This window comes from Canis lupus, chromosome 21, assembly GCF_048164855.1.
Source record: "Canis lupus baileyi chromosome 21, mCanLup2.hap1, whole genome shotgun sequence".
NCBI classification, from domain to species: Eukaryota; Metazoa; Chordata; class Mammalia; order Carnivora; family Canidae; genus Canis; species Canis lupus.
In genome coordinates, this window is record NC_132858.1 from 4,533,872 (window position 1) to 4,557,437 (window position 23,566).

The 23,566-nt window shown below is 46.9% G+C and overlaps 1 protein-coding gene, 1 long non-coding RNA gene and 2 pseudogenes across 3 annotated transcripts; 3 read left to right on the forward strand and 1 right to left on the reverse strand.

Annotated features, from left to right (window-relative positions):
• The first annotated feature begins 3,427 nt into the window (after positions 1–3,427).
• Positions 3,428–3,959, forward strand: LOC140613291 (cytochrome c oxidase subunit 6B1-like; annotated as a pseudogene).
• A 5,971-nt stretch (positions 3,960–9,930) lies between these two features.
• On the reverse strand, positions 9,931–23,558 carry LOC140612456 (uncharacterized). Of its 2 annotated transcripts, XR_012013661.1 has the most exons (5): positions 23,371–23,558; positions 21,901–22,024; positions 19,174–19,289; positions 14,951–15,033; positions 9,931–10,506 (listed from the first exon to the last, which is right to left on the reverse strand). It is a non-coding gene; the product is annotated as an uncharacterized lncRNA (long non-coding RNA). The 2 variants fall into 2 exon arrangements; XR_012013659.1 differs by lacking the exon at positions 14,951–15,033 and having other exon boundaries at positions 23,371–23,554.
• LOC140612455 (SLC35A4 upstream open reading frame protein-like) lies at positions 12,688–13,137 on the forward strand. The gene has a single exon (XM_072789958.1). The coding sequence runs from the start codon at positions 12,703–12,705 to the stop codon at positions 13,135–13,137; it is 435 nt and encodes a 144-aa protein (XP_072646059.1). The 5' UTR covers positions 12,688–12,702.
• Positions 13,552–15,739, forward strand: LOC140612454 (probable UDP-sugar transporter protein SLC35A4; annotated as a pseudogene).
• Positions 23,559–23,566: the final 8 nt, after the last annotated feature.

Here is a 23,566-nt window from a genome sequence, read left to right on the forward strand (position 1 = left end):
TCGTAATGGGATTTGTCTGATCAGTGGCAGAGCTTCTCCAAGGGGGACCTGAGGTCCCAGGGTTCCTATCTCGTGGTCCTACCATTTTCAACCCGTGACTGTCAGGCCAGTGCGGAAGGGACAAGCTCATAGCCCACAGAGGTGTTTGGGGGCCAGGACTGTAAGTGGCCCATCGCCTCTTTACTTCCTACTGGAACTGTCACAAGGTCCCACCCGAGGGCAGCTGGGAAAGGTGGCCTAGCCCACCTGTGGGGACCAACTGGCTGGTTCTGCCCCAGGACCTCCCAGGCCTTTGGGAAGGGCCTGACCCAACCTCCGCCAAGTGTTAGGAGTGCAGCCTCCTGAGTGAGGGCGGGGGGCTTAGGAGACCGTACCCCTGGCTGGGCTTGGTCTCTTGGTGCATCCTGGGAATGGGAAAGGTGGCCGTGCCCGACAGGCAGCACTGGGCACCAGGAGTCAGTCAGCAGCTGGTCAGCAGTCCCATCTGCAGAGCTCTGCCTGGGCCTGGATGATTTTCTCTTTTCGTTCTCAATTTCTGCTGTGGAGCCTTGAGCCTTGGGCCAAGTCCTATCTGAAGGCCTCAGCCCAGCCTTGGCTCCACCCTGGGATGGTGTAAGCGGGACTAATACGTGAAATGGGCAGCCGCTTCTGAGGCAGCACGGCCACCAGGGACTGCCACCCTTGGGTGAAACGTATGGACGCAGCCCTCCTTGCCAAGTGGAAAGGCTCCCTCCGTTGTTCACCTGAGTATTCATGCAGCAAGTGTTCCTTGAGCACCCAGCAGGGAGAGGAGAGGCCAGAGCCAGCCACCGGGAGCCTGAAACAAGGAGCATGCAATCCCTGGGGGCTGGAGAGGAAGGTAGTGGCCTTAGAACTCACACTGCTGGTAGGAATCTCAGGTGGTGCCACCACCCCAGAAAAGGGTCTGGCAGCTTCTTGAGTCTGTTGACTATGCTTCCCTGCGGCACAGTTCCTCTAGGAGTGTGTCCACTGACAGATGCATCCAGGAATGGTCCTGGCCCCCAGCCGGAGACAACGCAAATGCCCCACAACAAGAGCATGAATAAAGAAATGGGAGAATATTGGGCAATCGAAAAACACTAACCACTGTTGCATGCAACATCTCGGGCAGATCTTGTAGACATTCTGTTGAGCAAAGGGAGCCAAACACAAGACTACACACACTATGATCTAATTCATTCACATGAAGTTCAGGAACAGGGAGCAGGAGTCAGGATGATGGTACCACAAACGGGGGTGATGGGGCTGGCCGGCTGGGGGCGCAAAGGAGCCCTCTGGAAGTGTTTTACCGCTTGAACTGGGTGGTGCTTGTATATAAAAATACATTAAAGCTGCACATTTAAGGTACACACATTTTTACCACAGCCTTATAAAAATTTTATCTACCTATTGAGACCCCGTTGCATGCTAGGTAGTGACAATTATGTGTGCTCTCGGAGTTGATTCCTGAGGGGGAGAGGTAGACAATAAGGAGATAAATAGTGTATCAGACGGTAATATACGCCCTGGGGAAAATAAAGCATAATAAAGGAGGGAGGAGTAGGGAGTCCTGGGGCAGGAAGGGTGGCCCCAGCCATTCCATGTGGGGTTCAAGGGAGACTCTGATAAGGTGAGATTGGACCCCATTAAGTAAGGAGCTATCTGAGGAGAGGGCTCCTGGCAGGACAGTGAGGACAAAGGCCCGGAGGATTGTGATTTAGTCCTGTCAGGTTTCTCTATGGGCTGGCCCGGCTCCCACTACCTCATCCACCACCCAGAAGCCTGATCGTCGAGCCATTACCCTGTACTTGGCTGCCTTGGCTGGGATGTGGTTTTGTGGCAAAGTCTCAGGAACTCAGAAGCTTTCTGAAGGGGAAGAAGGCAGTGGTGTGGACACATGAGGAGCTCCTATCCACACGTGCCCTGTGCGGGGTCCAGGGGTCCAGTGAGTGGGGAAATGGGAGTTAATGGCCTTCTCCTCTCACTCAAGGGCCATCCTTTCTCAGGTGCAATAGGTTTGGCTCCAGGACATGGACGGAACCAAGTTTCCAGGCCATGGACACTGTGGCAGCGGAATGACACCTGTGACCCAGATGCTCTGCCAGGGGCCTCATCCTTCCTTTCTCAGGCAGAGCCTTTGTGAGAGCAGCAGGTGGCTCTGGATTCCTGTAGGGGATTCCCTGTAGCTGAGGAGTGAGGCAGGAGTTGGGTGACCCTCACTTCTTTTCATCAGAGGGAGCTATATTCTGAAATCATTTCCATCCTATTTTGTGTGCATGTGCATGTGCAAATGTCATTTAAAAAAAAAAAGTGAAATAAGGACTAAGGTCTCTGCACCCACCCCGGTAATCAAAGAGCTCCAAAGGAAAACAGAAGATCCCACATGACACCTGTCAGAGTAGCAGGAATAGGAAGCCATATAAACATGATAGCTGGTAAAGAGCTGGTAAATGGAAGTCTGATGCTTTTGGTGGGAGTGTAGCCAGTCAGGATGTTTGCAAGGGCAGTTTGATATCTAAGTGCCCCGGCAGGTCCACTCCTGAATAAAACCTCTCACAAATAGAAAAACGTGTCCTAGGTATGTTTTGAGGTGGTGAAGAGCCAGAGGCTGTCAGATAGCAGTGTGGACAAAGCTTACACATATAGTGTTGCATAAAAACCAGAAAAACACAGAACAAGATACACAGCAGAGCCATGTTTGTGGAAACTGAACCAAGAGAGGACAACAATCTTGCATATTTCTGCCAATACTCTGTGGCCTGGGGCAACTGACTGAAGGTCTCTCTATTTCTGTTTTCTCATCTATAAAGTGGGGACAATAGCAACTCCTTCAGGGACATGTGACGATTAAATGAGATTTGATACGTTAAGTGCTTAGCAAAGTGCCCAGCACACAACTAAGCACACAGTACAGTGCCTTAGGTCACTGCTGCATATGGAGCTCAATGCCTAGAAAGCAGGTTGGAAGCGCATGTGCCAAACATAAGAGCAGGGGCCTATGGAAAGCTGGGGTAGGTTGGGGATGGGCTGAAGGGAAGGTTCATTTCAAAAGGAGTTTTTTTGGAGATGCTGGTGATGCATGGAGTGCCCCAAGCAAGAAGCATGGGCTACTTCAGACTATGCTCCCAAGTTTAAATAAAAACAGAAGATATTGCCAATTGTCATCCTCCAAAATTGGCTAAACCCATTTATCCTCCTAGACAGTGTCTCACAAGGATAGGAGAACAGTGACCCTGAAGTATTTATGGGATCGTGTATGTTTTTATCACTCACTCACTCAACAAATATTTCTGGGCACCTGTTCTGGGCTCTGGGGAGGAACACAAAAGATTTGACAACCTGTAGCTTGTGGTCTGACTCTGGGGTCTTTGCTGAGGGTCACACTGAACTGGAAGCTGCTTCAGGGGTGTCTTTGGGACTCGGCACCATGGCAGAAGACATCAAGACCCAAGTCAAGAACTACTAGACTTGTCCCTTTTGATAGCCACTTCCCCAACCGGAACTGCAGGCAGAACTATCTGGACTTCACTGCAATGACTGTTAAAGAGGGTGATGTCTCTGTGTGTGTGTTTGTGAGTGAGTGGTACCAGCATGTGTACAAGTCCCTCTGCCCCAAATCCTGAGTGTCAGCCAGGGTTAACCACAGGGCAGAAGGCACATTTCCTGGGAAAATCTGAACTGGCTCCAGCCACCCCTCCACTGTCTTCCATCCTTCTCCCAGGGTGGTGAAGGGGGACCTGAGTACATGGTGATCCCCACCCTGGGATCCTGAATCATGGCTTAAGTAACAGTACTCACTGGAAAAGTATAAGACTGTGTCTGTGTAAAAGAGCCAGATGATTGAGCAAGAATGTGGGGGTGGAATTAGTACCTTGACCAGGAAGAGGGGCTTCTGGGTGATTATTTTTTCCATTTTGTTTTGTTTTGTTTTATGTTATGAAACTGACCACCTTCTCTATACCCCCCCCCCCCCAAATTGACCACCTGCCCCTCCGGCTTCTGTTCTAGCTGGGGATGGTGTAACTGGCAGACCAAAAACAAAAGTTACAAACACCTAAGGGCTGAGTGGTAGGTGCCAGGAAGGGAGAGAAAGCAGAGAGGGAAGGGAGACAGGGTGTGAGTGTGCACACTGTTCCAGGAGCTCAGAGGAGTGGCCCTGGCCGCTGAGTCCTTTCCCCTTCCTTGTTCCTGCGAGAGGCATGGTGCTGGTTTCCAGCCACAGACTCCTGTGGTGGCTGTGCCCTGGGACCCGGTGTCACTTCCACTCCACTTAAGTGCTTCAAGTTGTGTTTCTGCCTCATGGGTTCTCTGCCCCCACCTGCCCCCTCTGTCTGGAGCCACATCTGACCTTGCTGGGAAGCTGGGCATTTGTGGGGCAGGGGGAGGGGGGACGGCAGGCGGGGAGAGCTGATGATGGGGTAGGGGCCCCTCAGAAGGGGCCTCCTCCACACTCCTACCACACACAAGGCAGTAGATTACCCCATAAAAGTCTGGGCTCTGTGGTCATGTTCCCTGTATTTTATAGCACAATACTTATCAGCTTTGTAGTCATATAACCTTGTAACACATAACCTGACCTCTCTGTGCCTCAGTTTCCCTATTATGAAACAGGCATCATCTTTTTCCCTACCTCTTGGGGATGTTGTAATCTCTGAGATCTACAGAGATTTCTTGACCCTGTTTTGTGCCAGGCTCAGTTTTAGGCAATGGCATTTGACCTGGCCCTGTGTACTTGACCTTGGGTGAGGATGGGGGTTTCACCCCTCATTGCACTTGGAATCACTGGGGATCTGTGAAGGCTACTGATGCCTTGGGCCCATCTGTGGAGATTCTGATCCAACTGCCTGGGAGGCCCAGTTTTAAAAGCTCCCCAGGGGGTTCTAATGTAAGCCGGGGTTGAGAACCGCTAGGCTAACAATCCACAAAACAACCTGGAACAGTGTCTTGCTTCTAAGCCTTCCATACAAGGGTACAAGGTGCTGTTCCCTCCCCTAGACCATCATTATCTGCCGCCTGAGTCATCCTCAGTACTCCTCACTGGCTGCCCTGCCTCCAGGGTCCCTGGGGCTGAGTCTTTCTCCACTGTGGGACCAGAGTCCTCTCTGCAAGCTCAGATTTAATCTTCTGGCTGCCCCTGTCTCCCTGGGTTTGAATCCTACTGCCCTCATGACTGGAAAATGCGTCTCCTCCCAAAGTAATTATCTAACCGCACCTACACTGTCAACCCAGCTCACCTCCCTCCATCACTGTGTTAATTAACTCCTTGTGTGCCACTCATCACACACACACACACACACACACACACACACACACACACACTCAATGCCTTCGCCACATGGGCTTTCTCAGTCTTCACAGTCCCTAATACTACGCAGCCTTTAAAGCTCAGCTCAAATGTCACATCCTCCAGGAGGCCTTCCTGGAAGCCTGGCTGAAAGTGGCCTCTCCTTCCTTCGGTCTTGGGTTAGTGTTTGTGTGATATACCTTACCCCATCTGTTTCCATTTGAATCTCTCTGTGTCCTTGCATTTAGAGTGGGTTTCTTGTAGGCAGAATATGTTTGAGTCTTGCATTTTTAATGCAATCTGACAAGCTCTTCTTATTAATTGGCACATGTACACCATTTTACACCCTTTTTTTATGGTACCAAACTACATGTATGATTTACCATTTTAACCACTTTTGAGTGTTCAGTTCAGCGGCATTAAGTATTTAAGCATTGTTGTGCGACTGTCACCACCACCATCCATCTGCAGCATCACTTCATCTTTCCAAACTGAAACTCTGTTCCCATTAAACACCAACTCCCCCTTATCTCCAGGCCCCGGTAAGCAGTGTTTTATTTACCATCTCTGACTTTGACTATTCTAGATATCTTATGTAAATGGGATCACACTATACTTATATTTATGTGTCTGGCTTGTTTCACTTAGCATAATATCTTTAAGGTTCATCCATATCTTGGCATATGCCAGAATTTCTTTTTTTAAACAGCTGAATAATATTCCATTAATGTCCACACCACATTTCATGTATCCATTCATTCATTGAGGGGCATTTGGGTTGTTTCCAGCTTTTGATTACTGTGAATAATGCGTCATGACCATGGGTGTACAAATATCTATTCCAGTCCCTGCTTTCAATTCTTTTGGCTATACGTGCAGATGGGGTATTTCTGGATCATATGGCAATTCTATGTTTGAATCTCTGAGGAACTACCATACTGTCTTCCATAGCAGCTGCATCATTTTACCTTCCAGCAAAGCACGAGATGCCAATTTCTCCAAATCCCCACTGACACTTGTTATTTTTTGTTTTTTGCTTTTTGCATTTCTCCTTTTTTTTTTTGGCAAGTTAAACACATTTACATTTAGTGTATTGATATATTGGAATATGCTATTATGTGACTACAAAAATTTTTGCTTGTTCCTCTATTTTTGTTTCCTCTTTCTTCTTGTTTGTCTTTCTCAGTGATTAACATTTTTGATGAATATCTCCTTCCCTAATTATTTCTTCTATTTTTCTATCAGTTTGGAACTTATCTTTCTGTTTTTTTTTTTTTTTTTGTAACTACTCCTACAATTTTACCAGGTGTGCTAACACAAGATGTTACAATTAAATGATATCTTTCCTCTCCTTCCAATCACAAAAGGGCTTTAGGACTCTTACACTTATGTCTCTTTCTCTCACCTTGCCTTCCATTCCATTGTCATCTAATATTTCCCATTTTTTATTCCCACAAATTAGATGCTATTACTGTTACTTGAGACAAACATTGCCCATTTGGAATTAACTGTTTGTTTACTATTTTATTTTCCCACCATTCCTTCATTTTGCATTTCTTTTGCAGCAATGATGCTGAGTACATTTTCATGTGCTTACTGGCTATTTGTATGTATTTTTTTGAGAAATGTCGATTCAAATCCTTTGCCCATTTTTAAAGATTTTTTTCTTTTTCTTTTTTTTTAATTTTTATTTATTTATGATAGTCACACAGAGAGAGAGAGAGAGAGGCAGAGACATAGGCAGAGGGAGAAGCAGGCTCCATGCACCGGGAGCCCGACGTGGGATTCGATCCCGGGTCTCCAGGATCGCGCCCTGGGCCAAAGGCAGGCGCCAAACCGCTGCGCCACCCAGGGATCCCTCTTTTTCTTGAAGTAGAGGTGACATACAATGTCATATTAGTTTCAGGTTTACATTAGTTTACAGGATAGTGAATTGCCGATTCTATATATTATGCAATGGCTCACCACAATAAGTGTAGTTACCATCTGTCGCCATTCAATGTTGTTGCAATATTATTGGTTATATTCCTTGTGCTATACTTTTTAATCCCTGTGACTTATTTATTTTATAACTGGAACTTTGTATCTCTTAATCCCCTTTGCTTATTTTGTTCATCCCTATATCCCCTTCCCTCTGGCAACTACCAGTTTGTTCTGTGTATTCATGAGTCTGTTTCTGTTTTTTCTTTGTGTGCTTGCTTTGCCCATTTTTATATTGGGTCATTTGCCTTTTCATTGTTGAATTTTAAGAGTTATTTATCTATTTTGGACACAGGTCCTCTATCAAATATATGGTTTGCAAATATTTTCTCCCATCTGGTGGGTTACCTTTTCACTTCCTTGATGGTGTAATTTTTTAAAAAGATTTTATTTAGTCATGAGAAGCACGGAAAGAGAAGCAGAGACATAGGCAGAGGGAGAAGTAGGCTCCCTGCAGGGAGCCTGATGTGGGACTTGATCCCCATCGATTCTTTTTTCCATTGAATGGTCTTGTCACCCTTGTCTAAAATTAACTGACCATAAGTGTAAGATCTCCTATTTCTGGATTCTCATTTTTTTTTAGATTTTATTTATTTCTTTGACAGAGAATGAGAGAGAGAGTGTGTGTGCACAAGCAGGCAGAGCAGCAGGCAGAGGGAGAGGGAGAGGCAGACTCCCCACTGGGGAGGGAACCCAACATGGGGCTTGATTCCAGGACCCCAGGATCATGACCTGAACCAAAGGCAGACGCCCGAGTGAGCCACCCAGGTGCCCCTATTAATTTTCTTTTGGATGCCAAACATTGTGAATTTTACATTATTAATCTGGATTTTGCTGAATTCCTTTAAAGAGTATTGAACTTTTACTGGTAATTTAGTTACCTATGGGTTAGGTTTGATCATTTCAAGATTTGTTTCAAGCTCTTTTATGGCAAGCCTAGAGTAGCTTTCATTAACGGTTGATTTAGGCTCCCCTCCAAAGTATGGCTTGTTTGGTTCTCTACTGAATTTTCTGCGTATTCAGTGATATTTCTCTACTCTGACTAGAGAATCTTCTTACAAATATTTCTAGAACTGTGTAGAAGAATTTCTAGAATATTCAAATAACTGGGAATTATTTGTCTTCAGCTCTGCAGTAATTGCTCTTCTCTCTCACTTTCTAAGGATTTTATCTAGGGCAGCCCAGGTGGCTCAGCGGTTTAGCGCCGCCTTCAGACCAGGGCCTGATCCTGGGGACCTGGGATCGAATTCCACATCGGGCTCCCTGCATGGAGCCTGCTTCTCCTTCTGCCTGTGTCTCTGCCTCTCTTTCTCCGTATGTCTCTCATGAATAAATAAATACAATCTTAAAAAAAAAGACTATTTATTTATGAGAGAGAGAGAGAGAGAGATATCACACATGCACAAGGAGGGAGCAGCAGAGGGAGAGGGAGAAGCAGACTCTCCACTGAGCAGGGAGCCCAATGTGGGACTCGATCCCCGGACCCCAGGATCATGACCTGAGCCAAAGGCAGACATTTAACCAACTAAGTCACCCAGGTGCCCCGTTCTTCCCTTGAACTGTATTTTTGTCCAGCTTTGTGGAATTTTGCCTTATGCCAGGTGCAAATTAGTATTTTTCCTAAAGCTTAAGGGGATCCCTCTACAAGGTTTGGAGCTCTTTTTCTACATAGGTTCTTAAATGTTCTACCTCACAAATTCTACCTGTCTTTTGCCTGTCCAAACTCTGATCTCTGACTCCTTAATCAGTGAGACTGATGGACCCTGTTTGGATTCCCCTCCTTGCATGTAGTAGGGCATTTACCTGTGGGCAGGTGGCAGATGTAGATGACCTGAATGATGGTAGGGCTTACCTCACCTGCTTCCCTTTTCTCATGGATTACGGTCCTGTGCAGTCAGTTTTCTAAAATCTAGAAGTAGTTTTCCTAACGCTTTGTCCAGTTTCTCAGTTGTTTGTGGCAAAAGGATCAATTTGGTAAAACTTACTTTCTCATGGCCAGAATCAGAAGTTCCTCTGTCCTCCTTGGAATACCCCAAATCCTTTGCCTATTGCTCTTCTGAGATTCTTCCCATGTTCTGATTTTATCATAGTCGTCATTGCATGTTTTACCTCCCTCTGTTGGACTATGGCCATCTCAGGGGCAGAGGGCTTGTTTTATTCACATCTGCATCTCCAGGGTGTCTCCTGGTTACTTGGCACATGGTAAGCCTGTGGTGGGTGTTTGGTCTGTCCTGGCCATCTTCCTTCAGGACACCCCAAATCACATCCCCACCTTTAGAGTACTGCTCCTCCCACTCCAACGAGGTGGTAGTGCCAGAAATGCTGGTCCACATTCCCTTCCCACTGGGTTCCTGTGATTGGTGCAGGGATGGCCACAAGACTCGAGGCAGGGCATGTCAGAGTCCTTCCCTAGGATTTTTCAACCTGGGAAGAGTTTTCTTTTCACACTGGTGGCAAAGGTCCAAGGATAGCAATGTCATGCTCCTTGCAGCCAACATTCCCATCAGAGAGAATGAAGGTGACAGAGAGAGGGAAATGGAGATGAAATGAAGAGGAGAGTAACATACACACGTGCACACACACACACACCTACACACATACCTATACACATGGAGACAAGGGGCCCCGAGTCCTGCCATCCAGGCAAAATTGGGCTCAGGTACACCTTTGCTCTTTTCATGAGTTAGTCATTTATTTTACCATTTTTTGGCTTAATAGAGTCCTGTCAATCGCAAATCAAAAGGACTTGACATATAAAAGGCATCTCTGTACATTTGCTGAATGAATGGAAATAATTTGCATACCTGCCTCATACTCAAGGCACATGAGGTAGTTTCCAACAAGAGGTAGGAAGATAAAATAAAAATAGAAGATCAAAAACATAAAGATATAATTTAAAAGAGAATGTGAAGATCAGGTTCAAGAACATAAATAAATAAATATGAAGCCCATAATGTTCTCTCAGATCTATTAACTGAATATCATGTTCATCTCTGAGCTTCCTGGCAGCCAAAGCAGCCAAAACAAAATGGGAGATGTAGTGAGTTAGCTTCTTCCCTCTACCCAAGGAGCAGATAGCGCCTGCAAGTTCTTCAGGGGAAAGAACATGTATCCTAAAGGAAAAGTTTCAGAGGGGGCTCCATGAGGAGGTAGAGGGTGGTGTGGTAGAGGCCATTCCCAGCCACGTTCCAACAGCCAAAGCCTGTAGTGAGCCTCCTGGATCTGGTCCTCAGAACGTGGGCCTAGGAAACAAGTAAGGTTGCCAAGTGTAGTTGTTAATGCTGTTAGTCTTGCCTTGAACTTTCAGTGGCTCTGGTCACAGTTGGTCACTCCCCCCTCTTTGAAACACTTTCTTTGCTTGGCTGGGAGCCTTTACTCTCTCCAATTCTTCCCCATTGGCTGCTTCTGGTGTCCATGGCCCCATCTCTCTGGCCTCTCCTGATCTCTGAAGGGTGGCAGGCCCCGCTCTAATATCCAGACCTCTCCTCTTCTCTCCTCTCTCTGCCTTTCCTGGCCCAAGCCTTCCAGTGTCTTTCCCAGATGACAGTCCCTCATTCCACCCTGGCCCTCCTGTCTAATCTCTAGCAGTCAGAAGGACCTTTTAAAAACATAAATCAGGGGTGCCTGGGTGGCTCAGTGGTTGAGCATCTGCCTTCGGCTCAGGTCATGATCCATCCTGGGGTCTTGGGATGGAGCTCTGCATTGGGCTCCCTGCTCAGTAGGGAGTCTGCTTCTCCACCTCCCTCTGCCACTCTCCTTGCTTTTTCTCTTTTTCTCTCAAATAAATTAATATAAATAAATAAATAAATAAATAAATAAATAAATACAAACATAAATCAGCTCACATTACTCGCCCTCTCAAAATTCTTTGCTTGATGGCTACTTTCTCCAAACAAGGTTTATGGGATATAATTAAAGATTATTTTTGTCTCCCAATGTTCCTCTAAAATGCATAAGAGAATTTCTCCCTGTTCCCACAAATGAAGTTATGACTTTCTGTGCCATGTTTTCTTACAGTCCTATGATCACCTGAAGTCACTAAATAAGTTGTTAGACCGCCCGTTTTGCATGGTAGCCAAATCTCTACACTTGATGAGATAGTTTCCACTTCCCCAGCCATGTGGTCCCTGCTGATGAGGAAGAGGGAAGTCAGGTCTGTCTCCCTCCCTTCCCTCCTGCTCCCCCAGTTTGAGAACTTGCTGCTGTTGGAGCACAGGGAGGAAGGAGGGTAGGGGGTGCAGAGAGTTCTTCCTTGATTGGCTCTGGATAAGATGGCCAGTCACTCTATGAGTAGCAGGTGTTTAAATTGCGTTCTTGCCCTGTGGCGGCTTTACAGCTCCTTTATGGGCTACCTCCTTGACTGTAACTCCTGGGAAGTGGGCAGAGATTCCCACTCTGGGAATCTTTTGGCTGGCTCCAGTTTTCTTTTGCTTGGTACACACCTACCTTCATTGGGTGCCCCCTGCCAGATAACAGAAGCCACCTGGACAGGACCTCCTGCTACCTTGCCGCAGGCCAGTTCCCACTGTGGTTCCATAGCCATTCTGGAAGTCTCATGTACCACTGACCTACAGGACTGCCATGGCTTCAGGGAGCCCACCTGAGCTCTCCAGGCATCTTCTTTTAAGCGCTTCTCCCCAGACTTAGAGACTAGCAGGCAGTCCCTGGTCCTACTCCCTGAGGGCAGTATTAGGGCTCCTTTTCTAAATCCGTCTCCTCACAAAGTTTCCCTTTCAGGATCTACTCTATTTCTTTATACTCTTGAGGTGGATCAGGGGTTTCAAGAGTGGCAAAATGAAGGGGCGCCTGGGTGGCTCAGTCAAACATCTGACTCTTGATTTCAGCTCAGGTCATGATCTCAGAGTTGTGAGATTGAGCCCCATGTAGGGCTCTGTGCTGGGCATGTAGCCTGCTTAGGATTCTTTCTCTCCTCCTCCCTCTGCCCTTGCCCTCCCCAAAAGTGGCGAAATGGGTTTTTCCAATATCCTGTCACACTTTCCATCATGTTTAAGACAAACGTAGAGTCCTTCTTATAGCCAGCAGTCCCCATGATCTGACTCCTGAGTCCCACAAAAGTTTAAAATATCAAATATTGGGAGCGCCTAACTGGCTCACTTGGAAGAGCTTGTGACTCTTGATCTCAGGGTTGTGAGTTTGAGCCCCACATTGGGTATAGAGATTACTTAAATAAATGAATAAATTTTAAAAATGAAATAAAAACTTAAAAAAATAAAAAATACAATGTCAAAGGATTTTGCAAATAATTGGATGTTAGTAAATATAAAAGCTTAATCAAAGTGAATGCCTTTCCAGGAAAATATGAAATGTCAAAGTTGGAACAAAAATATCAAAAATTTCAGTAGATCAGTAACCAGTAGAGAAAATTACCATCTAAGACTCCAATACTAAAGAGTGCGAATGGAGGTACTTTTACAGGGATGTTCCACAGACTTTCAAGGAACAAATGGTCCCTATCATGTATCAGTTGTTCCAAAAGACAAGGACTGGCAACAAGTTTGCCGGGGAAGATGGCAGATGACAAGGATTCTCTGCCCAAGCTTAAGGACCTGGTATTTCTCAAGAACCAGCTGGAAAAAAAAAAAAAAAAAAAAAAAAAGAACCAGCTGGAATGCCTGCAGCAGCGTGTGGAAGAAGTCAGCAGTGGTGTGAGCCAGGAGGGCTCGCTCTTGTCCTCCCCATTCCTCAAGGGCTTCTTAGCCGGCTATGTGGTGGCCAAACTGAGGGCATCAGCAGTATTAGGCTTTGCTGTGGGTACCTGCACTGGCATCTATGCAGCTCAGGCATATGCTGTGCCGAATGTGGAGAAGACATTGAGGGACTATCTTCAGTCATTGCGAAAGGGGTCTGACTAGCTCTGGATCCCATGGAGGAGAAAGGATGAGCACCTCTGGCCTGCAGTTAGAGGCCTTTCAACCACAGACACCATATTTGGCTTCTCGACCTATCACCTTTTGCTATCTCCAACTTGCCCACAGCCTTCATCCTTGCTTTCCTTCCTGCAGAGGGTAAACGGTGGCTTATCAGCCAGCAGTTTGGATGCACCTCCTTAACCCCACAAGACTGACCCCGAAACTGTGGCTTCTAGAGCCACCAGCCCCTTTCTCTTCCATCCCTGACTGTGGAGTTTGCAGCTGACTCTGATTCTCAGTACACTCTCTACCAATGTACCACAGCTCCTCCCTCCTGGGAGCTGGCTCCATACTGATTTTCCCCAAACTTGTTACAATTCCTACAGCCCCCTTGCTAGCTATACAGGCCACCCAGGGTCTGGTTTGGGCATGAGTGTAGAGGACAGAGGTATGCCAGGCTTGGGCCGTCCCAGGCAGGCCTACTGGACCCTGATGCTACTCTTATCCACTGCTATGTATGGTGCCCATCCCCCATTGCTGGCACTATGCCATGTGAACGGCAAAGTGCCCTTCCAGCCCTCCTCAGCTGTGCTGCTGACTGAGTTGACCAAGCTACTGTTGTGTGCCTTCCCCCTCTTGGTGGGCTGGCAGGCATGGCCCCAGGGGGCCACACCATGGCGCCAGGCTCCCCCATTTGCACTATCAGCTCTATTCTATGGAGCTAACAACAACCTAGTGATCTCTCTTCAACATTATATGGACCCCAGCACCTACCAGGTGCTGAGCTATCTCAAGATTGGAAGCATGGCCTTGTTCTACTGCCTCTGTCTCCAGCACCTCAGGGCCTAGCAGTGCTGCTGCTGATGGTGGCAGGGGCCTGTTATGCAGCTGGTGGCCTCCAGGACCCTGGGAACACCTTTCCTGGATCTCCGTCAGCAGTTGCTGCTGGCCCCATGCCCCTGTATATCATTTCACTGGAACTGCTGCTTTTCATCCTGTACTGCCTCATCTCAGGCCTCTCGTCCATGTACACAGAACTGCTCATGAAGCGACAGCAGCTTCCCCTAGCACTTCAGAACCTCTTCCTCTACACTTTTGGTGTGCTCCTAAATCTAGGTCTGCATGCAGGTGGCGGCCCTGGCCCGGGCCTCCTGGAGGGTTTCTCAGGATGGGCAGCGTTTGTGGTATGAGCCAGGCAGTAAATGGACTGCTCATATCAGCTGTCATGAAGCACGGCAGCAGCATCACAAAAACAAAACAAAACAAACAAACAAACAAACAAACAAACGAAAACACCAAAAGGCAAGGACCGAGAGAACGCTGCATAGTTCCTCATATGACTCCCAAACCGGCTAGAGACAGTATCAGAAAAGGAAAATATAGAGCATTTTGCTCTGAATGCAGATGTTAAACTACGACCTAATTGGATAAAATATAGGAGAATGCCCCACCTAAGGATGGGGAAAGGACATCTTAAGACATCCAGAATACATCCCCCCACTCAGACATTCATGGATCCAACTACATCAAAATTAAGAATTTCTATTCCACAAAGATTCTCAGAGCTAATATTGACAGACAAGTGGTTGCAATCTAGTGAATAAAGGACTCCTACAGGTCAATGAGGAAAAGACAAGAAACACAATAGAGAATTGGGCAGTGAATATAAACAGGCAACTCAGAAGATTTGGCTCAAAATGGCAAGAAATTAATGACGATGTGGTCAGAGAAATAATCAGTGCAATTCAATTAAAATTACAATGAGATACCATTTTATAAGCATCAGGTAAGTGAAAATTCATAAAGCAAATCATACCAATGTTTGGTGAGGGTGTAGGAGGCAGAAATCTTTGGTTACTTCTATAGGCCTTTAAGCTGGTACAGTCTCTTGAGAACATTCTGAAATGAGGCATACATTTCTTCTGAGACCGCACACTTTCAATCCTTGGTAAATAAGCCACAGAAATTTGTGTGCACTGGAGCACCTGGGTGGCTCAGTTGGTTAAGTGTCTGCCTTCGGCTCAGGTCATGATCCCAGGGTCCTGGGATTGAGCCCCATGTCAGGCTCCCTGCTCAGTATGGCACAGCGTCTGCTTCTCCCTCTGCCTCTGCCCCTCTCCCAAACTCGTGCTCCTACTCTCTCTAAAGTAAATAAAATCTTAAAAAAAAGAAAGAAATTCGTGTGCAAGTGTTCAAAGAGGTCTGTACAAGGGTGCTGGCTGCAGTGTCCTTTGTGGAAGCGAGCGTCAGGGCCACTTTGGCATCCGTCCTCAGGAGGATGGGTTAGTGATGTGTAATGGATGCAAACTATGCAACACCAGGCAACAGTCAGAATCAACAGTTTTTTAAAAAACATAGTGTTCAAAGAATAAGGAACAAAAATGAGATCAATAGCACAATACCATTTATATAAGCTAAACCCACAAATGCATAAAAATATTAGATATTTCCCCACAATTCATTCATATTGAAGTGGGATGGGAATGGGGATTGAAGACAAAGGAGAACAAAAATAAACTCAAAACAATGAAGTGGCCTTGTATCCATCACTGATTTTTGGTCATTGTGAGATAAGGAATGCCGAAAACTCACCTCCCTGCTCCTGAGGACTGGAAGAAGAGAAATGTGTGGACACAAGGAGGCGGTTCACAAATGGCTCATGAAGCTATGAAAATGCACTCATCTCACAGATAATAAAGGGAATGCAAGTTATAGCAACAATGAGATAATATTTTTTCATCTATCAAATTAATGATTTTAAAAATTATAATACACTTTGCTGGTGGGAATGTAAACACGGTTGATAGAAATCTACACTGATTGGGGGGTGGTTAGTTATTATAAAAATGTAAATTGTTTAGAGCCAGCAAATTTGCTTATAGGAACATATTTTGCAGAACTATCCAATGTGCCACACGTGGGTGACTCAGTGGTTGAGCATCTGCCTTTGGCTTGATGTAATCCCGGGTCCTGGGATCGAGTCCCGCATTGGGCTCCCTGCAGGGAGCCTGCTTCTCCTTCTGCCTGTTTCTGGCTCTCTCTGTGTTTCTCATGAATAAATAAACAAAATCTAAAAAAATAAATAAATAAAATGACCCACTGTCTCAGGTCTCAGTTTTTGCGCTGAAAACCAAGCATTCCTAGGGACGCCTGGGTGGCTCAGCGGTTGAGCATATGCCTTTGGCTCAGGGCGTGATCCCGGAGTACCCGGATCGAGTCCCACGTCGGGCTCCCTGCATGGAGCCTGCTCCTCTCTCTGCCTGTGTCTCTGCCTCTCTCTCTCTGTGTCTCTCACGAATAATAAATAAAATAAAATAAAACGAAAACCAAGCATTCCTAAGCAGGACCCAGATGGTTTAACAGGCAGAACAGGAGGGGAACAAAGAGGGCGCCATCACCCCAGCACCCATCCCACTACCGGTGGTGTGCAAGAAGACAGAGGGGCAAGGAGGAGAAGCCTGTGGTGGTAAGCTGGGCTTCCTCCCTCCTCAGGCTTTGAGAGGGGCTCAGGAAACTTTGTTTCCAGAAATTTGGAAAGATCTGAAGGTTAGAATCCGACTGTGCCCAAGAAACTGGAAGTGGAAAGGGGATACAGTGGGCAGCCACCACCCTCCTGGGTGAAGGTCTGCACAGGGAGAGCTGGCTGCCTGTGATCTAAGAGTGAAGTAAGCCCTCCAATCTCAGGGGGCAGAAGATGTGGGGGGTAGTGAGCCAGGTGGCCAGCTTGACAGGAGGGGGTGCCAGATGGCTATGGGGATGATGGTGACTGTGCAGAGAAAGGCATTCTGGGTGCAGAGGAGTGCAGCTCCCTGTGCCAGCGGTTGGGGCTAAAGTTGGGGACAGAGGGAGCAGCTTTGGTTGAAAGTTCCCAGAGAGGTCTCTGGAGCGCCATAAATTGCCCAAAGACAAAGCCTCAACATGAATCCTGCCAGTCCACAGAGTGCCTTCCACGCCATCTGCTCCTCCCTCCTTTCTGAGCTCCACCCCAGGGGAGATATATTTTATTCCCATGCATGTGTGTATATATTTAAAAAGATGCCTATCTGGCTCAGTCAGTGGTGCATGTGACTCTTGATCTTGGGGTTGTGAGTTTGGGCTCCACGTTGGGCATAGAGCCTACTTTAAAAATATATAGAACAAAAATAAATAAATAAATAAAAAATAAAACAAAATTAAAAAATAATAAAAATATATAGAACAAAACAAAATAAAAAATAAAGTAAGGGAAATGTTTGGGGCTCCTGGCTGGCTCAATCAGGAAGGCAAGCAACTCTTGATCTCAAGGTTATGAGTTCGAGCCCCACACTGGCTATAGTGATTACATAAAAATAAATAAATAAAACTTAAAAAAAAAAAGATGCTAGTGTACGTGCTCATCAGTTACTGTAAGATTATGTTGCATTCACATCACCTTATCCACCAGCTACTGGGTCCCAATCTGGAAGCCAAAGGAAGGTGCATGAAAGGCAACAATCTGAAAACATGTGTAAATTATTCCCACTAGGTTTCTGCCTGAGATGATAGCACCCTGCAGTGTATTTTCTCTTTATCTGTTCGCTCACAAACTCGTTATTGAGGGTTCACTGTGTGGGGGCTCTGTGCTAGGGGCTGAGGACACAGCTGTGAACAGAAATAAAGACTCTGCTCTTAGGAATCTGAGAGTTACCTGGGAACAACAGAGAGTAAAGCAGAACACATACGTGGATTCAATTGAAGGTGTATTCGTGTGGTAGAGCTGCCATAATAAGTACTACAGATGATAGAAATTTAACCAATGGGAATTTATTTTCTCACATATCTGGAGGTCAGAAGTCTAAGATCAATATATTGGCAGGTTTGGCTTCTTCTCAGGCCTCTCTCCTTGGCCAGCATGTGGCCATTGTCTTCTGGTGTCCTCATGTGGGCTTCCCTCTGTGTGTCTGTGTCCTGATCTCCTCTTTGTGTTGAGTGAAGGCCACCCGTAGGACCTCATTTTACCTTAATCACTACTTTAAGGGCCCTATTCCCAAATGCAGTCAGATGATCAGGTACTGAGGGTTAGAATATCAAAGTCTGAATCTGGGGCTGGTGGGCTGGCAGTCCATAGTAGGAGGGTAAGGTGAGAAAGAGACTAGTGCAATGGGGAAAAGCAGAGCAAGAGGGGTTGAGTGCGTGGTTATGGTGTAGGTTGCAGGTCTAAATTGGGTGGTTAGAGTGGAGTCTCTGATAGGTTGACATTTGAGTACTACCTTGGAAAAAAGTGAAGGACTGAGCCACACAATTATCTGGGGGGACAGCATCCGGAGGGAAGGGCCAGGTCAGAGGTGAGACCATGTCTGATTCATCCCATAGAACAGCTAGAAGCAAAGACGGGAGGCGTGGTAAGCAGCTGAGGATGAAGGGTCACATAGGCCCCATAGGCCATTGCAAGACTTTGGATTTGAGTTTTCTTTCTTCCTTTTTTTTTTTTTTTTTAAGATTTTATTTTCTTATTTATTCATGAGAGACACAGAGAGAGAGGTAGAGACACCCGCAGAGGGAGAAGCAGGCTCCCTGCAGGGAGCCCGATGCAGGACTTAATTCCAGGACTCTGGGATCATGATCTAAGCCAAAGGCAGATGCTCTACTACTGAGCTACCCAGGTGCCCTGGATTTGAGTTTTCAAAACCATTGCAGGTCACATCTACAAGGAGGCTGCTATCAACAAAGAATAAGCAAACAAAAATCCACCAGAAAAACCCCACCTGAAAAACAGAACATAACAAGTACTCTTGTGCGCTACTGGTGTGAATGTGAAATGGTGTGATCAGCTATAGAAAACAGTATGATAAAAAAAAAAAACAGTATGATGATGCCTCAAAAAATTAAACAGAGGGACGCCTGTGTGGCTCAGTGGTTGAGCATCTGCCTTTGGCTCAGGGCATGATCCTGGGTCCGGGGATCAAGTCCCACATCGAGCTCCCTGTGAGAAGCCTGCTTCTCCCTCTGTCTTTACTTCTCTCTATGTGTCTCTCATGAATAAATAAATAAAATCTTTGTAAAAAGTAAACGTAGAATTACCATGTAGTCCAGCACTTCAGCTTCTGAGGACACACCCAAGAGAATGGAAAGCAGACACCTGAACAGATTGTCTGTACATCCACAATCACAGCAGCAATGTTCATTGTAGCTGAAAGCTAGAAACAACCCAAATGCCCATCAACAGATGAATGGATAAATGAAATGTGGTAAATACATTAAAGGAATATTATTTGGCCTTAAAACAGAAGGAAATTCTGACATAGGCTACAACGTGGGTGAATCTGGAGGACTTTATACTAAGTGAAACAAGCCAGTTACAAAATAACAAATATTACATGATTCCACTCATATGAGGTCCCTAGAATAGCCAAAGACAGAGAGAAAATGGAGTGGTGGTGGCCAGGGACTGGGGAGACGGGGAGTTATTATTTAATGTGTTAGACTTTCAGTTATGGATGATAAAAACTGTTCTGGAGACTGATGGCAGTGAGGGTTGCACAACATTTTGTAAATAGAATAATGCGATTGGGGATGCCTGGGTGGCTCAGCAGTTGAACATCTACCTTCAGCTCAGGTCATGATCTCAGGGCCCTGGGATTGAGTCCTGCATTGGGCTCCCTGTGAGGAGTCTGTTTTTCCCTCTGCCTGTGTCTCTGCATCTGTCTCTCTGTGTATCTCTCATGAGTTAAAAAGAGGAAGAAGGAGAAGGAGAAGGAGGAGGAGGAGGAGAGGAGGAGGAGAATAAGAATAAGAATAAGAATAAGAATAAGAATAAGAAGAAGAAGAAGAAGAAGAAGAAGAAGAAGTAGTAGTAGTAGTAGTAGTAGTAGTAGTAGTAGTAGTAGTAGTAGTAGAAGGTGGCCACTGGGGACAGCCTGGGTGGCTCAGTGGTTTAAGCACCTGCCTTCTGCCCAGGGCGTGATCCTGGAGTACCAGGATCGAGTCCCACATCAGACTCCTTGCATGGAGCCTGCTCCTCCCTCTGCCTGTGTCTCTGCCTCTCTCTCTCTCTCTCTCTCTGTGTCTATCATAAATAAATAAAATCTTAAAAAAAAAAAACAGCGGCCACTGAATGGGACACTTAAAAATGGTTGAAATGGTAAATTTAGATAAGTGTTGAAAGTGGTGTGAACTCAGGTGGTGGGAAGTGTTCTGATTCTGAATACACTTGGACGTTGAGGATTAATTCCCAGATAGGATGGGGAAGAAAAAGAAGAGTCCAGGGTTTGGCCTGAGATACTGGGAGGATAGATAACCACTTGTCTAAGATGGGAAGGTCTGTGGGGGAAGACAGAGGGCTCAACTGGATGCCTATAAGACATCCGGGGAGAGGAGTGGAGTGGAAATTTGATATCTGGGAGAGAGGGATGGAATTCCAAGTCTGAGGGAGACACCAGGAGCACTGATAACTTTGAGTCTCATTTGCAGATAGATGGTATTTTCAAAGAGGAGCCTGGATGAGACCACTGGGAGCGTGAATGTGTGGACTCAGAGGACTGCAGGCTGAGCCTGCTCCTGGATGGGAGGAGGAGTGAGCAAAGGAGCCGGGAAGTGGCCAGAGGATCCAGGGCACCTTGGGTTAGCAACAGGGCCAGCAGCTGGGGATCAAGGCAGGAGCAGGTTCAGTGGGTAGTGGGGGTGACAGCCTGATGGGAGCGGGTTGAAGAGAGAACAGGAGGAGATTGATCTTGGCAAATCAGATCAACTCTTTCAGGGGGTTTTGCTACAAAGGGGAACAAGGAAAAGGGGCAGTGCTGGGGAAGGAGAGGTGAGGTCAGGAAGGATATGATAGCACATTTGTGCTGATGGAAGTTTCTGAAGAGAGTGAAAAGTTGCCGGGAACAGAGGGGGCCGATTGCTGGAGACACATCCTTGGGCAGGCAATAAATGAATATATATGAAGTGTAGTCAGTGAAGTAGAGTAAGAGCACAGTGCCACTTAGGTAGTCTTTGTCAGGGGACATTTTAGCAGAAGCCTGAAGGAAGTGGGAGAGTGAGCCATAGGGATTCTGGAGACAGAGCATTTCAAGAAGCAGCAGCAGCAAGTGCAAAGGCCCTGAGGTGGGATTGACTGGGGTGGTTGGATCAGAGTGAGTGATGGGGGCAGGGATGACACCTGCAAAGAGATGGGGCAGACAGATCAAGCAGGACCAAGGAGGCTATGGTAGAGACTTGGGCTTTTACTCTATGAGAGATGGGATCCATTTGAGAATTGTGAACAAAGGCATGGCAGGCTCTGGTCTTAACAGGATCATTCTGGCTACTGAGTACAGAATAGAATTAGGCAAGAGCAGAAGCCAGGTGGAGGGGCCATTGCAATGATTCAGATGAGAGAGCGGTGGTTTGGGAGAGCGTGTTCATGAAGGAGATGGGGAGAAGTGGCTGGATTCTGCATGAATTCTATTTTTTTAAGATTTAATTTATTTCTTTGAGATAGAGAGCACAATTAAGGGGAGTGGCAAGCAGAGGGAAAGGAAGAAGCAGGCTCTCCAGTGAGCAGGGAGCCAAATGTGGGGCTTGACCCCAGGACCCTGGGATCACGACCTGAGCCGAAGGCAGATGCCCTACCGGCTGAGCTACCCAGGCGCCCCTCTGCATGAATTCTGAAGGTGGCACCAGTAGGTTTGCTTGCGTGGATTGTGGAGTATGAGAGAGAGGAATCCAGGATGCTGCTGGGGTTTTGCTCTGAGCAACAGGAAGGATGGATGTGACCTTGACTGAGATGGGGAGAGTCTTACTTTCAACGTGCCAAGTCAAGATGCTTACCTATCTTCCATGTAGAGTGTCAAACGGCTGATGGATAGGAGTCTGGACTTTGTGGGAGAAGGCAGGGCTGACTTGGGAGTAGGTGGAAGGTGAAGGATGGCTTGTGTCAGACAGGATGAGCTCCCTTAAGAAGTGAGAGTGGCTAGGTAAGAAAAGAGGTCTGCACGCACCTCATAAAAATACCAGCCTGAGCGACCCAGACCTGCCCTCTGCCAAGGAAGGAAGTGGCCCAGAGTTTGTCCAGGAAATCAGTGGGGCTAGGGTCTGGAAATGGAGCAGCCTACCTGTGTACTTCCACAGGACACCTGATAGAGGAGGCAGTGGGGTGGGCATGGCAACCCACCAGAAAGAGCAGATTTTGCCTATTTTAGGGACAAGAAATCTTCACCTGGAGCATTAATTAGGCTGTTCCACTGGGTGAGCTCATTGTAAAGGTGCTGCCGGGATGGAGTCTGAGAGCAGATATGAGGCCACAGAAACAAAGCTCAGGGAAAACCATGCCTGTAGGGCATCTGCTGGACTCTGCTTCCTTTACTGGTCTCACTGGGGCTGCATGGTTGGCTAAGGAGCAACAGCTCTTCCACAGAAGTTCGGATGAGCCATGGGAATGTTCTAGGTGTACCTGTCTCTAGTAACTGATTTAAGCCTCACTAAAGCCTGATTAAAGTAACTGATTTAAGCCTCCTTCCTTCACCCCAGGAGGAAGATGCCATCATAACCAGCCTTGTGATGCCCAAGAGGACACAGAGGCACAAGGGGAGCTGGATCTGAACCCCAGTGCTTCCTGTGTTCTCTTAATCACCATGTGCTGCTACCCCCCAATAATAGTCCGCCATTGTTAGCAGTAGTGATAATGAACCATTACCGAGCATGCTGCCTTCATGATTTCATTTAATCTTTGTAATTAACCTATGGAATGGGTCTATGCTTTCCAGTTTGGCAGAGGGGAGAGGTGACTTGCCCAAGGTCACAGAGCTGGTGAGCAGCCAAGCCAGGCCTCCAACCCTGCCGCTGGGTCTCTAGGGCTCAGTTTGGCGCCGAACTCCCTATGCTGCTGGTGGTAGTGGTCAGTCCTAGGCGTACCATGGGGATTTACCATGGTAAGGCATTTTGGTGATGCTTAGAAGTTTGGGATGAGATTTAAATGCTCTGACTTCCTCCACAGCCTCCTCTGGGTCCTGGTTGCCTGCTGCTTCCCTCCTGGGCATGGTGTTCAACTGGCTTTTCTTGCCCTGTCTGGACCTGGGAGGCCAAGTGGTTTGAACAAGATCTTGTTGTGAGAGCTCAGCTTAGCTTTTGCAAGGCCTCAGTTTGGGCTGGAGTACTGGGGGCAGCCCAGGAGGCAGGTGGAGGGAGAGGGACCCCCTCAGGCACCGAGGGTGTGAGGACCCTTCCAAATGGTCAAGTCTTGAGATCCCTTGTACAGATAGAGGGGGAGACACAGGCTGAGTGAGGACAGGGGACTCATACCAGGTCAACGAAGAGTCCTGCAGAGGTAGGCTTGGCCCTGGGCCTCAAGACTCTCAGGCCTGGACTCTTTCTCAGCATCATCCTGAACTTTACCCCCCGAGAAGGAAGTTGACCTCACATACCCTGGCTGACTCTCCCTGGCCTGCTTTTTGCCAGAGCCCTTGAGGCTGACTGAGAACTGGTTGCCATAGAGATG

Bases quoted from the DNA above. Each gene is read 5' to 3' on its own strand.
- LOC140612455 (XM_072789958.1), top strand. From the start codon at position 12,703: ATGTTCCACAGACTTTCAAGGAACAAATGGTCCCTATCATGTATCAGT.